This window comes from Gnatocerus cornutus, chromosome 9, assembly GCF_029298725.1.
Source record: "Gnatocerus cornutus isolate USDA-ARS CGAHR chromosome 9, icGnaCorn1.1, whole genome shotgun sequence".
NCBI classification, from domain to species: Eukaryota; Metazoa; Arthropoda; class Insecta; order Coleoptera; family Tenebrionidae; genus Gnatocerus; species Gnatocerus cornutus.
In genome coordinates, this window is record NC_142241.1 from 6,513,831 (window position 1) to 6,531,042 (window position 17,212).

At 36.8% G+C, this 17,212-nt stretch overlaps 5 protein-coding genes across 13 annotated transcripts in view; 2 read left to right on the forward strand and 3 right to left on the reverse strand.

The window, feature by feature from the left end:
* Positions 1-805, reverse strand: part of rut (adenylate cyclase rutabaga) — a 47,978-nt gene extending 47,173 nt beyond the window's left edge. For all 9 annotated transcript variants that reach the window (XM_088046600.1, XM_088046605.1, XM_088046603.1 and 6 more), the window contains exon 1: positions 467-805. The gene's annotated coding sequence lies outside the window, so the exon portion shown is untranslated. The remainder of the gene's footprint in view (positions 1-466) is intronic.
* Positions 806-1,145: 340 nt separating this feature from the next.
* LOC148168244 (mitochondrial transcription rescue factor 1) lies at positions 1,146-1,838 on the forward strand. The gene has a single exon (XM_088045641.1). The coding sequence runs from the start codon at positions 1,227-1,229 to the stop codon at positions 1,788-1,790; it is 564 nt and encodes a 187-aa protein (XP_087901767.1). The 5' UTR covers positions 1,146-1,226; the 3' UTR covers positions 1,791-1,838.
* A 3-nt stretch (positions 1,839-1,841) lies between these two features.
* On the reverse strand, positions 1,842-6,905 carry Ocrl (Oculocerebrorenal syndrome of Lowe). Its single transcript, XM_088045640.1, has 14 exons — positions 6,682-6,905; positions 6,441-6,621; positions 6,261-6,395; positions 6,113-6,210; positions 5,940-6,064; positions 5,721-5,891; positions 5,510-5,672; positions 5,290-5,462; positions 5,095-5,242; positions 2,934-3,420; positions 2,676-2,887; positions 2,456-2,627; positions 2,261-2,388; positions 1,842-2,213 (listed from the first exon to the last, which is right to left on the reverse strand). Exons 1-14 carry the CDS (start codon positions 6,751-6,753, stop codon positions 1,965-1,967), a joined length of 2,514 nt encoding a protein of 837 aa, XP_087901766.1. The 5' UTR covers positions 6,754-6,905; the 3' UTR covers positions 1,842-1,964.
* Positions 6,906-7,132: 227 nt separating this feature from the next.
* On the forward strand, positions 7,133-12,279 carry nenya (RING finger protein nenya). Its single transcript, XM_088045459.1, has 5 exons — positions 7,133-7,244; positions 7,295-7,419; positions 7,881-8,027; positions 8,082-8,258; positions 12,098-12,279. The coding sequence occupies exons 1-5, from the start codon at positions 7,133-7,135 to the stop codon at positions 12,227-12,229; spliced, it is 693 nt and encodes a 230-aa protein (XP_087901585.1). The 3' UTR covers positions 12,230-12,279.
* An 843-nt stretch (positions 12,280-13,122) lies between these two features.
* The window catches only part of LOC148168247 (CUGBP Elav-like family member 1), a 59,870-nt gene continuing 55,780 nt past the window's right edge, over positions 13,123-17,212 (reverse strand). Inside the window, exons 6-7 of the mRNA XM_088045442.1 lie at positions 15,860-16,534; positions 13,123-13,865 (exon numbers count right to left, since the gene is read on the reverse strand). Coding sequence (XP_087901568.1) covers positions 13,594-13,865; positions 15,860-16,534 — 947 coding nt within the window. The 3' untranslated portion in view covers positions 13,123-13,593. The remainder of the gene's footprint in view (positions 13,866-15,859; positions 16,535-17,212) is intronic.

The following is a 17,212-nucleotide window of genomic DNA, read 5'->3' on the forward strand; positions in this document are numbered from 1 at the left end:
TATGGCAATAAACTTAGGGGTCAGTGAATTTAAACATAAACAGAATGATCGACAGTCCATAATTCTGTAAACAAATAAATACACGCTATATTTAAAACGCAGCGTAAACTGACTTGGGACGATTGTACCCTCTGCATCGATTATATCGATCGTTCTAAACAAGTTGTCCCTTCGTAAATTACATTTTCTCGTTTACATACAAATTAAATGTCTCCAATATGATTCAATATAGAGGGTGTCCTCTTTAAACAATGTGAGATGGGCAGATAAAAGCCGTGCTCTTTCAGCAGATACCATGAAACCGGTTTGGTTAAAAATAAGAAATTTATGATTATTAATAAGTGTAATTAGTGATGTCATTTGAACGACAGACATCTATTATGTCGTGTACTGCACTTTTTACACCTGTAATTATCTTTTTGTAGCTTGGACGATAAAATAGAAGATTTACGAGCAGGAAACATACCTTTACATCATAATGAAGTGGGGTAATCCTTCATCCACGAAAATTCAAACAACACATTATACAATAAGAAAAAAACGACAAAGGGGGTGGGTCAACAGAAAAGAACAATTCATTCACAAATTTTACAACACCCCACTGGTTTTTTAGTCACGTGGAAATTTAAAACATTTTATCACTGAAGATGTACGTTTTTAACGTTTCGGAGATGTTTTTTCACAGCGTACACATGAGATTTCAAGTCTTTTTCGCGGATTTCATAGCTTTTTGGTTGGAAGACAAAGAACAGACTACACGAACAGTACAGCTAATGTGGGCAACTGCTGACAAAAACAAATGTTGATGTTACAAGAACCCAATCGGATTCCATGCAGCAGAAAGAGACGCGAGATGGTACATGCGTAGTGGACCTAAGGGTAGTTGAGCCGAAGAAACACCTCCGACGAGGGTGACATCTACCGGGTAAAACTACAACTGAGTATACAACACCCTGTAAAGCTATAAAAAACATAAAAAAGAACACCACCGTTTGCTTCCTTTACATCCAGGGATGCTTTTAGGGGTTACCCAGGACCTTTCTGTAGTTAATAACAGCAGTATAAACGATCGCGGAGCTAAAATTTACGAACGATCGTAGCGACATCTGTGGGCTTAAGTGCACGTTGGCCGCTGCACTAGTGTAACTCCACCTTTAGTTCTTATTCGAACTGTCAAGATGACATTTACAGTTGTGTAGAGGTTATGTTATTATTACAAAACAAAAATGTTTACAATTTGCAGACAACGGTGCGTGGCTAACATCGTCAAAAACTTCCTAAATACCTCAAATCAATCATACTCGAACTGTCCCCAATCCCTGTCATGCCCGGTCCTAAATCATAACCTCCAAATCTTCCGGTACAAAAGCAAAAAGCCCCAAAAACCGGCGGTGTCAGCTTCAGAATCGGAGTCAGGGGACTCCCGTTCATTTGAAGATGAAATTGTCGATAAAAACACAAAGATAATGAACATTTCAGTGAAATCAGCAAGAATAGATGGGATTCTAAAATCGGGTCTTGGCATAGCAAGAAATAAAATTGAAACTTACTTCTATGAAAGTAAGATTAGAGTTAATGGGAAGAAATTGCTGAAGAAGGGCGAATCAGCACAAGAAGGCGATGAAATTGATATCGTGAAAGGACCTAGTGGGACAAATCCCAACTTTTTGACAGTGGCGCGGGTTGAAGTCCTGGGGATAGTAGAAAAAACTGAAAACGTCGCGATTAAGATCAGACGGTGCAAGAATCTGACTGTGGAAAAGTATGATGATGACGATTGTTCCTCGTAGTTTTAAGACAAATGCAGCTTTGTACAAATAAAGTTAGAGTAAAACCAACAGTCTTTTACTTACTTTTATTAGAGTGGCGTCACAATTCGTTAATAAATTACAGTGACTACAAAAATACTGGCATGTATTAGTGCTCGCTCATTAATAAATTATTGCCTATATACAATCACTAGTCTATTTATTGGGAGTTATTGATGAGCTTAAGTCATTTACTAGGAAGTTATAGATGAAGTTAGCTTTTCCTCTGTTGGCTTGGGGCTTTGAATTACGTATGGGGTCTCGCAGTAAAATATCACCGAATAATGAAGCTACAGTTTTAGCGTCATATCCATTATCATTGGAGTGTCTCAACAACTCTTGCAGAAACATACAAATGTACAAGAACACGTTCCTGTGAACATCCGACATTTTCTGTTGAATTAGCTACAAAAAAAAATATCAGTACCTTAGTTTAACAGTGCTAAACTTACTATGCGACAATTTTGGTAATTGTTAGCTGCAGCAATGCAAGAGTCATGGATGTCGGCTGGTACCACAGGGTCCTTCGTGAAAGATAGGAACAGCAGTAGAGCCTCGGCTATTGTCTGGACACTTCCAGCTGTACCATCATTAAGGAAACTCTTTTCAAATACCTGTCTCATTGTAAAAAATGATAAAAAGGATACGAATCGGCTCAATAGAACCATAATCCAACCAATCCCGGATCCGAACGATTTGTTCATTAGTCGCCGAGAACTCAAACAGCTCTTTAGTTTTCAATCCGTGGCGATACAAGTGGTCAACCAGCAACCACAACTCGCGTGGTATAGAATACAGGACGTGACTGTCCATGTTTTCCTGTGACCTTCAAATTACACCAATTGTTTACAAGTAATTGTAACTTACAGCTTGCTTCCGTTGTTCCTCCGTCATTTGTAAAAGCGGAACGGGTGTTCTACACAAAGTGGAGATACTCGTCGTGAAACAGGATTTCTGACACTCGCCGTTGACGATAATAAACATGTCTTTGCCGCCTTTCAAGTGTAGTACCAAAATATCGTATATTTTGTCCATGTCGCGCTCCAAACTAACTTCAAATTTGATATCACATTTCTCTCCTACAAACGATAAAGTTAGATTACGAAAACCGTCGTTTCGCCTTACCGGGGTCAATGGTGCCACAGAACGGTGTAATCCTCAACCAGTCTTTACAATACGTCGCTTCATCTAATTTCTTGATAAACTCGAACTCAGCAGGTACTTGTCCGGTGTTAGCGATAATAATTTCCCGAGCTTGTACTTCTCGGAATTTGACAAGATCGAAAACAACTTCGGTTTGATCCACCATAACTTGCGGCAAGAACTCGTTCTCTAACTTATCCATCTTCTTAAGAAGATCTTCATGTACCCGCCTGAATTTCGATTGGTCAATCACACTAATTTCCGACTTGAAGAGAGCACTAACTGGTTTATGATCGCTGATTCTAATGTCCATATGACTACGATATGCAATTTGATGAATACCTTCACCGCGGTATAAAATTCGGTCGGTCCATGCTGGAGGTCGCGCTTTTTCACTGGTGTCGTAGACGTCGGTATTCAAGTCGTACTTGTACGTTGGTTGGAATGTAATGTCACCTTCGCTGTAATCCTGCAAATAAAGGCGTTGTTTGGAGTCTCGATGTGTCATCAACAACAACTAATTACTGTCGTGCATATTTGTGTTCGTTATCACAAAATTGCGTTTCGAAAAAGAAATAAACACACGTCTTTAACAAGGATATTGCAATTGCGTTTGTTCTTTAATACTGCCACTTACTTTGTGATGGCAAAACAAAGATAATGACATTCAATGCGGCAGTACTTGGTGGAAGGATGTTAAGAGGTGGAAAATTACACAGAAGTATATACTTCAATTCAAGTTCCACCTGTTAGGTTGTTACTGAAGCGAATTCTTCTATAAATTCGAAGTGGTATCACAAATGAATGATTATGAAATTGTAGTATGAACTTCGAAATTCGAAAAAAAGAAATTTTAGAGCATCAAACTAATAAAACTGAGGAACTAAAAATGTAGGTCTGATACAGTCGGAAAGTCGCGCACCACCGTGATACTGTGTCATCGGACAATGCCATAGATCACCGGAAAAATGTTAAAAAAAATCCATGTCGTCAATTTTTCGAGGTATAATGGATTGAAGAGGAAAAGTTTGATGCCAAAATTAACGATTTCTGTGCAATAATTTTACGTTCAAATGATTTTGTAACCTAAAGGACATTTTGCACAGGCATGGTGCAAAAAAAATCGGAAAAATCTTGTAAGAAATGCCTGAAAACTGTTGACACAATTGAGCCGACCTGACTAACCCAACAATACAACAGCAACGTTACTATGGCTTTGAATACTGGAAATTTAAATTATTGGAGGAACAGTTCAGCAATGTTGCCATTTTCCTAATTTTCTTTTAGTCCTCCTGCGAAAACAGAGCCTGGAATTTTTTTTAACATTTTTTTGGTACTCTGGGAGACCACCCAATTACCCCCTTTCAAGGTGGTGAGCCACTTTCCGGACACTCTGTACTATATGAAAACTTCATTCTTTCACTTTTGAGCATATTTTGGGTGCCTTGGAATCTTTTAGGCGTTTCGACTTTATTATGTGAAATTGTCAAGATCCTACATTTTTTAATGATACAATTTTCCTTAAAACCGATCAAAAATTTTATTTTTCCTGGATCTTCCTTTGTTGGTTTTTAGCCAGTTCTTTTTCCAAAATTTTAGAATCTTTTATCTGAGGAGTTATTTTTCAAAAATCAATAAATACAATTTTGACTGACAGTGGGTTTAATGTGAATTTGAGATTATTTTAGGTGAATTTAACAATGTGTATATTTTATTCAGTGAAAAACCTCTTGCTGAAACATTGTGTTACCTTCTTATGCCAAGATAGTTGAAGTAAATTTGAAGAAAATTGAACAAATTATCGATATTTCTAAAGGCTTGTAAAAATTTATGAAATGGAATTATTGAGTTTTGAAAAATAACTCCTCATCTGTGAGTTTAATTTTTATATCACTTTGATTTTTTTTTATTTCCCAAATAAACGCGCACGTATCACATGTACTTTTCAGTATAAGCAATAAATATTTTACCGATTTGATTAGCAATGCCTTTATACAGGAATATGAATTGCAGATAAAGTGGTGGATGCGCCGGGATAACCATCACAAAAATTGTCAACGCAGTGCAAAATATCACAAATTTGATTATCAGCTTGTTAAAATATTGCGCTCTTACCAAATCAAACACTGCTAAACATACTTACTAATAGAACGTTTCCACGCTCTCTCTGCTGATTGAGCTGATCTGCCTTAAGTAGCGTTAGCATTTCACTTCTCGCCAGAAGTGTCCTAACCTGATTTGTATTTAAGTCAGTAATCCTGTAGTTTAGATCGCCCAACCAATAAATTTGTCTGGAAAAATTAGTTGTAGTTTGATTAAAAGAAAGGAAGGGGCTTACTCGTGGTCTTTGATAGAAGGAGGATGTCTTCTGAAATTAATTCTTGCGTTAATATCCTTGTAGTCCTGGTTCCTCCTTTCATATTCTTCAACATGAGCCGCTAAGTGACTATTAACAAAGCAAAGTGAAGTATTGTGAAGCTCTAGTCTAACAGCGACGCCCCCTTTGTTACCCTAGAAATTCGTCATTACTTTGGTTATTTAACGAGTGTTGAAGGTACCATTTTTCCTAATAAACCAGTGCCAACAGTGTCGACTGACACGTTTTTAACAAACTGGTAGTGTTTGACGTTTACTAGAACAACAAGCTGCATTCCTACTAATCTAGTTACTGCAACTGACTTATATTTAGCGTTAGAGTGGACACCATCCATTACAAATTTCCTGCAAAATAACTTGTAGTCTTCCCAAGCCACGATCTGGAAAACTTACTGCCACTCTGCTTCCCTGGGAGTGTCATTAAAGAGGAATGCTTCTTTACTTAAGTCTATTTCTTGAAACCCAATAGCGTAAAGATCAGGAGGGTCATCATCGCAGCTTAACCATGGTCTTAACGAGACAGTTGGGGGCTGTCCATTCACGTTAAAAGTCCCCACGAATATACTAAAAGTCGCAATGATTATGGTTACTTTGACAACTAGACTAGAATACCAGAACTCTTGTTGTTGGGTGTACTCAGGTTCTTTGAGTTTAAGTTGGTATCTTAAGATGGATTCTCTGTTTGAAGCTGCTTGTCCTTGAGCCAACTGGTGACGTAATACTGGTATATCTGAAGACTGAGAATTTCCCATTAAAAATGCTTCTCCAAAAAATTGTTTTCTTACCTGCTCTGACATTTCTGAAGTTTTCTGATTACTTTGATCTAAAGTAGAGCAAGTATACTTATCAAGCCAATGAAAGTCTAATTTTGTTGTAGATGATACTATCAAATAAGGTATTTAGATTATGTTATGATAAGAGATTAACTAATACCTTCTTTGGACCATACAACTGAGGATGCAAAACTTGAACTCTCTTCCCCAATTTCAATTTTAAACTGCAGTTTTCCCCTTTTAAAGGAGACAATAAAAATAATATGACTTTGACAATCTTCAATTGGTTCAGTATCTACAAGATAAACTATAGAAATTGGTAGAAAGTGTTGTAGCTTACCACAGGAGAAATAAGAATCTATTGGTATCGCCGTTTCAATAGAAAGATCTGAAATACTACTTGGTTTTGGCTTCTTGGTAATGAACACAAACAATGCATATGAAGAATTACACTCAACTAAAGCCAACAACTTATGAACTTCATTGCACGACTCAATTACTGAAGAAACATTTAAATGAATCTGAAAACGAATTAAGGAAAACGTATAATTCGATTATAGCAATGAATTCTGCAAGGATACACATTTAACAATTTCACTGGAAGAGAATTTCAGTTGTACAATGTTAACAGTATCTTGATATCCTACTAACATAATTGCATTTCTAAATAAAATCCATTTGCTCTGCTCTAATTAAAGATATGGACAATTTAGAGAGATAACAGGGAAAATTAACAAGATCGCTCATCCATCAACATAACCTCTCCACCCACCCAGAGCTGCCAACTGTTGGTTCATGTCGTAGCACGAAAGTTACTAACTGCAGTACGTTTTAAATTCGAATTTACGACGGAAACTAATGAAAATTACAGAAAACGAACTAATCGACAGTTTTAAGAGGTTCCAAACGGAAATAGGAGCAAAATTAATTAATTCTGGTAATATTAGTAAAAAATCAAGAGTGCGTCTTCAAATTTCAAAATCCATCTGTCATTCTTAATCGATTTCGTTTTTTGGGTTAAAACGGGGTAAAATGAGCGACTGGATCCACTGTAACAAGTGTTGTGTGAAATATAATGCGCAAGCAAACTTTTTTCTGGCAGAGTGTGGCCACATTTTTTGCCACAGGTGTGTGGAGCACATTAGTAAGTCTGATTGTTTTCGAAAATGATTGTTGTATTTTAATTTCTTTTAGAGACCTCAAAAGAATGTCTTATGTGTAGAAAAAGGGGCAATGTGATGCCGTTGAATAAGGACGTCGAAAAAAGCGTGCTTGACTTTTTCTTGCCTTATGAGGGCCTCTTGAAAAAAGCTATTGAAGTAAGTTAGGTAGTACCCACATTTTAGGAAAAAGGGATGTGGTTTTATTTAGGACCTTAAATAGAACGTGTTTAAATGGGTCTAAGTATCAGATGCGCATTTTCATAATCAAAAAATCCCAAATAACGGAGTTCGCCTTGTGCATATGCAACCAACAATACATTGTCCAATGTCTGCAGTGTTATTTGCATCAAATTTGCAACTTTCAGATCTTTATTTATACAAAAGAATAAAAAAGGTACACAGTACATAATTGACTACTAATTGACTACTACTAATTGTAGTTTTCAATTCTGGAGATTCGGAACACGAACTTGAGGAGTCCCAGCAGTCTGTGGTAAGAATCTGGGCGCCTCTGAAAACCTGAAACAACAAGCGTCTGAATTTCATATTGTTAGTTGCATAGATACCAGGCTGCTACATCCCTTATTTTATCTCCTTATCGTTTTCTCACCTTGAAGGTTTTCAAGTTTCAAACCCAACACCGGAATGCCCTTTATTTTGCCCTTCTGAACAAGTACAATTACACGAAAAAAGAGTATATGAATTGCTACAAAAACAACAAAGCCCTAATGAGAGAAAATCAAGAGCTGCGTTCAATGCTTCGTGTCAGTATTTGCCTCCGTCGTATTTACAATCATGTCTGCTGTTTTAATTTGTAGTCAGCAGGCAAAAATCCACGATTCCATACAAGCACGCCGATGTCTTTGTCATCGTCTTCCAATATAACGTTTGTAAATCCTGCTGGATCAATAATGTCTTCAATACCTCAGCATAAGCCGGTTTTTGGTAGAGATAATTCAGCGATGAAAATGCGTCCGGAGTTTGTTCGAAGAAGTGTAAGTAAAAGTTTCTATTTATTAGGGTACTATTGTGCAAGTGCGGCATATAAATTATGATGTTATTGAAAGAGACCGTGGTTATATAATGTAACCATACATGCGAGGGATTTTGCAATAATGATAAAGGTACCTACACATTTGTTGACAAGGAGTACAAATGTGTTGCGAAAAAAATACATATCTCCGGCGAATGCAGGAATCTGGTATGCAAGTTTCGTAACTGTTAGGTATGTAAAAGGTGTAATTCGCACATGTGCTTCATCTCACATGCTGACTTTCTCGTTGTTTCGGACTGGTGACGATGTAAACGAATTATACTGATACTGATATGATACAATAAAAGCCGTAATGCGATTCATCAGTTTAATGAGAATTGTAACATTGCCATAACAATAGTTGCTTTGTCGTTTTTGTCCGTTATTTACGCGAAAATGAGACAAATTAAATCCCTGGTGTGAATATTTTTTATATTGTTACATTGGTCATTATAAAGAATGCAACACGATGACACTTCATTTGCCTAACAGCAAATATAGGTCCGTTACAAACCTTAATCTAATTAAGTCCCTATCAATACACTCGGCTTCTTTGTACAGATTGTTGTATTGCGACGTACTGCAATTTCTCTTAATGTAACGAGTTTTTTAGGCAGTTTGAGTTTGAGAAAATTACTTAAAAGCTCGATTTGTGACAGTCACCGGAATGAAGGAAAATAATTTGATTTTTTGGAAAATTCTCTTTTGTACGTTTGAAGAAATGTCGCAAGTGACCTCTTAAGCAAAGTAGCCGTGATTAATGGCTCCCACAAGGTGTAAAATTAGAAACAGCTCAATATGATTTATTTATATGCATCAACAGGAGCATGTGGTTTATTTTCCAGAGCACATACGAACAATTTAAGTTGTGAATGGATCGGTTTGGGGAAGTTCATTCTCGATTTGAATACAGAACGATATTATTAGTTATGATTTAAGTGCTGAAAATTGGTATACAAAATTTACGAAAACATTATCATGTTTAGTCAGCCTCCAGATTTTCTGGACTATCAAAGTTTGCAGTTTCTTTTTTTTATGCTTTGTCGATTTCACATCTTTTTTCTATAAATTCTTTAGATTCTTTAAATTCTGCACCATCTTGTTCAATTTTTTTTATTCTGCTGATATCTATGGTTCTTAAGTTTTGTTCGTACTGCAGCTTTTTAATTATTAATAATAATTATTAATTGGGCGCGTAGTGCTGCAAAAATCCATCCAACCCACATTTCCAAAGTTTTACATTTAAAATAATTTTTAAGTTTTAATTTAAGTTTCAAAGAGTAATGAAGAAGTCACGTTTACCATAGTGTATTCTTTCCCTTTGAGACACTCTTCTAAACAAATTGTTTACATCATTTTCGACACTTTACTTTACTTACTTGACTGTTTGTGGATTGAATGTTTTTTGCAAATAAATAAAAACGTTTTTAACCCGTTTGGAATTTATAAATTGTTATAATAAACAACAATTCACAACAGAGAAATCTTCTACTTACCTCAATTTCAAAATCTAAAGTTTGGACGTCAACATCTTCTTCAACAGAAGTATTTCCTTTAAGACATAATTTAGAATGAAAGACAATCTAATGAATTAAAATGGTAGATTTGTGTTTAATTCCAAAATATAAATAGTCACTGATTGCTTATTTGATCGTTTAGAACGTAAATGCGAAAAGCAAGCACGTGGGTTGGATTAGTTCACTTTTTGCGTTTTTCTGGGTTGGATGATTTCTGCTTAACTACGCCCAATTAAAATTCCCAGATAAATGTGAATGAACTAAAAATTTTGAAGCGTAAACCTACATTATTCAGAACAAAAAAACTGCATAAAATGTAAGAAGCAAAAAAATAATTGAAATTTTTATCAAATCGGTGGTTTATTTCTATGATTAACTCTTTTAGACGTGACAAAACGAACACCGAAAGCTGCCGCCATCCTGTCATAAAGCAATACTTTATTCTGCACTTTCTGAACAGATGCTCTTTGTGTCGATTAAACATCACTTTCATTCTCACTTTATCGCATTCAATTTATTGCCCATTCCGATGTAAGTAAGAAAAACGAAACTGCATCACATGTTAATTCAGAGGAAGTATTAATTTACAAGGTTGTAATTTTACTCATAAAATCCTAGAATGTGCAGGGAACAGGTACCCAGTCTAAGATTCTTTTGATCATTATTATTTCACACCATGTTGTTTGGTATTTCCTCTACATTCTGTTTTTAAATGAATCATCATGAAGGTGTGAAAGACATTTCATAGTAAATCATAGCATGAGTTATGATGTGCATCATAACAGGCACCCACATGAGGTAAAACGTGAGAAGGTCGCCTGCGAAATGAAACAATAATAATTACAGGTTGACATGACGCTCCACTACAATTTTTTTTGTTTATATAATCAGGTAACACGACATCCACCTTACGCAAAAAGTCATAACAATTAATGACATCGAATGACGCCAAGTACTCAAGGCAATCACGACATAAAAACAAAAGTAGTTAGCACTAAGTTCATGTTTGCGGGTTTTAATTGGTGGCGATAAATATTTGTTGATGGATTTTAAAACAATTGGTTCCGTGGCGGTAGTTAATTCTTTTAAAGGGCATGGAAGTACATTTTTGTATCAGCTTATCCACGGTGTGCTACTTTCCAAAAACAACACCGCGCTGTTATCGTCTAATATTTACATACGAAATAGCACGAATGTTGTTATTATCTTTCCAACAATGAATAATTATGAGGATTCAAACGACGTGTATTGTCGTCGCATGAAACATTTATGAAGACATCCAGTTTTAATAATACATTGAGTTTCTAATAATCCCTGACGCGCCTTTTTGAATATATTGGTCTGTAGTTTGTTCACAGGGCGGCGCGACTGCACTTGGAAATAATTACGCTTTTTGCTATCTAACATGTTTAATTACTGTTTTGTTCAATCACACTTTCGATAAGCTGCTTACGACAGGCCACCGACTTCCTCCCAAGTCAATGTCAATACGGCTGCTATTGTCATGATAATGGAAACGTTCGTATGACCCTTCGATTACAATACAAACGAGCATATGCCTCTTCAATACCTCCCTGTTAATACTAAAATTGTTCTTGTAATTATTTCGAAATTTGAAACTATTCAGACTATAACTGCTTGAGGCCACGAACGAGCTTTGCATACTGAAAATGTATTAGTGAAAATGTGCTTCCGTCGAGGATGTGTTAATAGCAAGAGATCGGTAGAAATTTTGTCGGTGCTTTGCTTGAATTTTTTATTGCTACTATTTTGATTTCGAAGGCTATGCTTATTTGAATGTAAAAATAATCGGTCTCCTGTATAAAACGATAATTTTGAAATGTGGAACGAACAGCGAATATTCACCATGTCAGAATATTATTAATGGATTTTCTCTTCGTGTCCCAACAGATCTAATTATAAGCCACTGTTGGGAGTTAATAGTGTTACTTTGTTAAAAACCTGGAAACAATAGAAAACTGATATTTACAGCGACCTTCCTGCTTTACTCTCAGTTCCGTGGCATATTGAGAACCTATTATATTTTTGAATACGTAATTAGCGTAACAAAAACAGACAACTATATTTAACCGGGTCGTCATTATACACCCAAAACGTGTTATTTTGGGCCATTTAGACATTTTTGTTCGACATACCTATGTTTCCAGTCATACCCACTTGCTAATTATACAAAAACAAATTAAATACAAAGTTTACAAAGTTTTATTTATAGCTTAACAAAATTTGTACTTCAAAAACTATCACAGTTTCGGATACTTTTCAGCAAATGCCGAGTGGCGGAAGCTCCCAACCTTCTTCTTCCACCCAAAGAGTCCCAAGGATGATGCCGTCTCTTGACGAACGTCGGAGCTTCATCCCAGGTCTCGACCACCTGACTCGTGGTAGCAAATCTTAAGAGATCACACCTAATAAAAGAAAAATAAATATAATAACGTATTAGTAACAGTAGCAAAAGTGCATACGTGCGTGTATCTCGCGACTTATTCAAGGTAACAGTACTTGTTTTGTTAGTTGTAATTTGCAAACTCAACCTGCTGATGCGTTTCCGATGTTTCAGCATGTAGTGTAATAATGCAATATTTATTAACCGGGAATTGTATCGTTTCGTTGAGAGATACATGTATGGACTTTTGCGAGGAGTTCTTAATAATAACGTTTCAATAATTATGTATAGGATATCATAATATGTTCATTTGTAATAAAACGTCGTATTATTGGGTTATATTGTACAGCGTGTTAAGGATTCTTCGATAGTTTGTTCTTATTCTCTTGGAGAGAGTAAGAAGAAACTTTGCTAAGTGAATTCGGGTTGTTTAGTGACATTAGAAGGTTAAAATGTGGGAGTTGGTAGACTCGCGATCTTCAGAGGATGGTCTTGGTTAGATTGTTAGCTAGCTAGTGTTAGTGAGATGAGAACCACTTACTGTAGATGAAGACATTTACATTAGTAGACACAGACAGAAGCCACACGCCACGGCACTTGCTGGACCGCGCCAGAAAAACACAGTAGTACTGGTAGACACTAGGTGGTATTACAACAGCACTAAATAACAGCTGCGGTAAAATGCTACTACAGTTAACGTGGTAAAGACAACCTAGCACCAAGCAGACAGGTTTTTAATAGCAGTGTGTAATCAATAATTGTTAGCTACTTTAACTGAAAGTCCTGTTATAAGTCTGTATTGTTAGAGGTGACAATTTTGGAGAGTATAAGCAGTGTTAGCTCTTGAGACCTGTCTGTTTGGTTTGGGTGAGTGTAAAGACCCTGCATAATATTAAAGACATTGGTCGGGTGTTTGGTCTAACTTTGGTTTAATCAACAATAGAAAATAAAGGTACAATTCATCAATACATGCTCATATAAATAAATGATAATATAAAGTAGACTCAGAACTAAACGAAATAATCACTCAACATTTACATTTATGGCCTAGACGATAGAACTAAACAACAGAGGATGTCTACGCGCGTACGCCACGAAACACCACTTACAAAACCTATCGAACCAAAACATATGACAAATAAAGAAAAAAAACGTAACACTTATTGTTGCCGAACATCCTCGTCATTCGCCATATACATAATCATTTTGTCAATTTACAAGCAGCGAGTGACCGCCGCAATTAACTAGTAAAAATATCTCACAGTTCGTATAAATAGCAGCTAGATGATATCCTGAGATGGGCACAAGACACTGGCACTGTGCTGTGGTGTACTAGTGTACATGTACGAGTACGAATCGACTGGCTGTCTCTTTGGCTAATAGGGCTTGGATGCGTCTTTGGCCCTCTTCAGCTGCACCTTGAGCCGCTTGGTGCCTATCTGGAACCCGTTCATCGCGGCGATGGCCTGTTGGGCCGACGACCCGTTGTCAAACGACACGAAACCGAAACACTTTGACAAATTTGTTTGTTTGTCTATGAACACCTTTGCAGAGATCACAGAACCGAACGGCAGGAACGTCGACGCCAAGTCCGTATCAGTAAACTCTTGCGGCAGGTGATAGATGAATAAATTGCAACCGTCCGGACCTGCAACAAAAGAGCAATGCAATCTACAACTGGAGGCTTCCAACGGAGGTGATCAAATGTATTGATTCCAGTCGATATAATACCTATTGTACGTATTTGCGCGAAACACACTACTAGAAAGCAAAGCAACACTTACCCATTACCTATCGGAAAACACTTAATTACGAAACAATACATTGTCTACTTGGAAATTTAAATTTCACTACCCTAAACTATCTTATCTATTTCAGAACTAATACAGTCAATAAACGCGCTCGAGTTTATACTCACCCAAAACCCAATAAAAGGTGATATAATTGTGGTGGAGAAATTGCTTCATGCAACTTTTATGGGTTAACCATTTCAGACATGTTAACAGTGAGTTGTTTCTTCTCCCGTATTCAATTAGATTTACGACGGAAATGTTTAGAAAACTACACAAAGTTGTAAAGTTTGCAATTAAACTTCATCCAAGGGGTCGAAAAACTCTATCGGGGACATTTTACAATTTTCCACGTGCAAAAACAAACTAGTTATATTTTCAAGTTGTAGTTCCATTGCAACATAAATAATTAGACCGCACTAATACATGAATTAATTCTCCACCCAGCTTATAGAAGCTGTCCATTCAATTACTATAAACTGTTTATGTTCTTCGCCTATGAGGTTGGTACAATTTTAGGTTTGAATTATGACTCTCCAGGCGTTGGAAAATCGTTACTGAATGTCAGATCGAATTAGACGGAGCTTTTTACTCGTCCATTGTTTCCAGATCGTAGAAAAACGTACGTAAAACTGTAATTTTCTAGAGAATGTAACGACCAAAAAGGAATTCCGTTCCCTATAAGGAAAATATAGCTCACAGAATCCACACCTGGCAATTTTGCAGCAAAAGTGAAATTTCTCTTCAGATGACTCGCAAATATTTGTAATTATTAGATGCAATGTTTACCCTCTTTTTGTGACCGTGTTTATTTGTTTGCTTTCGAATTATAGTGTTTGTCACATAAACGTAAAATATTTCGTTAGAAGTTTATAACAAACCAACAAATAAACTCACCCATAAAACTCAAGTGAAACGCGATTTTATTTCACTAATAAATAACTAATCATTTACTTCGACCAGAATATGAAAATTTAAAACCCAAAAAACCCTGTTGACATTATGAAAAATCTGCCCTGAAAGACCAGCACGTTCACCCCTCAAACGAGATTTCACAAGTTCGAATTTGCGTCGTGACGGGAATTTTTTCGTCGATATTTTCTCCTCGATTTCATCTTTCATCATTTTTTAAAAATGTCGGTACGCGAAATAATTCTTGACAAAGTTGTTCGACTATGAACTCCGGTGATTGTGCTGCCGGTGGGGACAAATTTAATGCGTTATATGTTGATAAATAAAAACTTATAAGAAATATTGATCCCTTGTAGTGCGGGTACGTATTATTAGGTTGAAAATCGAAGTGTTAAACGACTTGGTAACAACAAGCCGTTTGTCCTTCGGTTAACCTTATCAACCAATACGGCTTCCATGCTTTAAAGTGTTGATAACACTGGTGGAATACAAAATAAAATGGTGACTAATATGAACAGAGTCTACGACTATTTTATGTGGTATAAAAACGTCGAATTATTCTAATTTAATTGTTTTATGGTCCATTGTTTATGCAAGTTTTCGTCCTGGTCACCTTGTTGGAACTTAAGCGGACACGTGGACGAGGGACATTACAAATAAAATTGTGATGTCAGACACCCCGTAAAATAGAGTAATTAAAGTAAATAAAAACAAGAATCACGTCGGCGACGGGACCATTTTTACGCCTCCAATGTTTACATAACTGAAAAAAATCCTGCGAGGACACGTGTGTAATTTTATGAGTCTCTAAAATTAATGGGGAAATTTTGACTAGTCCTGTTAGAACTACAAAAAACATTTTAGTGTGTTCCAAGCTGCAGTTATCAGTTATTAAAATGCACATTATTGATTAATTGGGAAAAACCTCGTTTATTCCTACCTTCGATCTGTTTTCCCGCCGCCGCGATGGCGGCCGCATTGAACGTGGCGTTGGTGATAAGCGACCCATACGTGGACAAATCCGACGTCGACATTCCCGTTTGCAATCCCGTAGTTAAAGTTCTATCAACACCCGCACCTTTCCCCAACAAATTAGCAACACATAACGGCGCCGCCGTCGGCTGAGTCATCGCCGCCAAGGTAACCAGATTTTGCACCCCCAAAGGTGCTAATATATTCTCAGCACCAGTAAGTAGCTGCTGTGGTAGAAGAGCCGAGCCGCCGCTCATAGCTTGAAGCAGTTGTAAAGACGTCGCGTCGTTAGACAGGACCGGACTGTACTGCTGCGGCGGCGTCTGAAGCTGGGGCGCCAAAGCGTTCCACACGTTAACCTGCATCTGCTGCTGTCTCTTCTGTTCTTTTTCTTTTTGTGTATCGGCGAATTTTACGACTAGAGGCGCCGAACAACCTTCCATCGTTTGCGATTGATGGAGGGCTTTTATGGCACTGATTGCGGATTGCTTACTGGCGAAGGTTACGAACGCACACCCCTTTGAGTTTCCTGCTGTATCGCGTAACACTGTGCACTCCTCGATGGTGCCGTAGCCGCTGAAGAGGGTTCGGACGTCGTTCTCGCACAGCTTTTTGCTCAGCATTCCCACAAATAACTTCCTCTCTGAAACAAAATTTCATTACATAAGTAGAGAGTTTAAAACCACTTTTACTAAAGATAGCTTGATAGTGATGGTCACGAACTTTGATCAAGAACTGCACCTCCTAGAATGAGAGGAATGTTCCTTAGCGCGATAAAAGTTAAAATAAAGATCATTGTTCCCCTTATCACCCACAAAAATTTCAGATTTATTAATTGAACGCTTATTTGTTCAACTGAGCAAATAATTATATCAGTTTTATCAAGTCTTGAATTCTCAGATTCTTCCAAATTTTTGCACTTTTTTACAATTATTGTTAAATAAACTAAAGTTTTAAGCGTTCAGTAATCGTGAAGCTTTACGTATTAACAAATCCATCTATAATATTATCTGCATGAAGGACTTTATCTGGCATCGTGGAAAATTTGAGGAAATAGTTCCAAACTGTATTGTGAAGACAGCAGATGTTAGATTTTAATATTCGAAACTTCCTTCAACTAACTTAAACATTCTCTTATTTTAACACAAGCCGTTTATGCTCTCGTGTTTTAGGCAATAAAATCCCATGTGCAATTTCACCACATCTAAATTAAATTATATTTTTCTTTACGCCATGCAATGCTTAAGGAAGTGTAAATCGGCTCTGCAAACTTCTTTTCGACGCTTTACAATCTGGCACAGTTCCAATTGGGCATTACTGG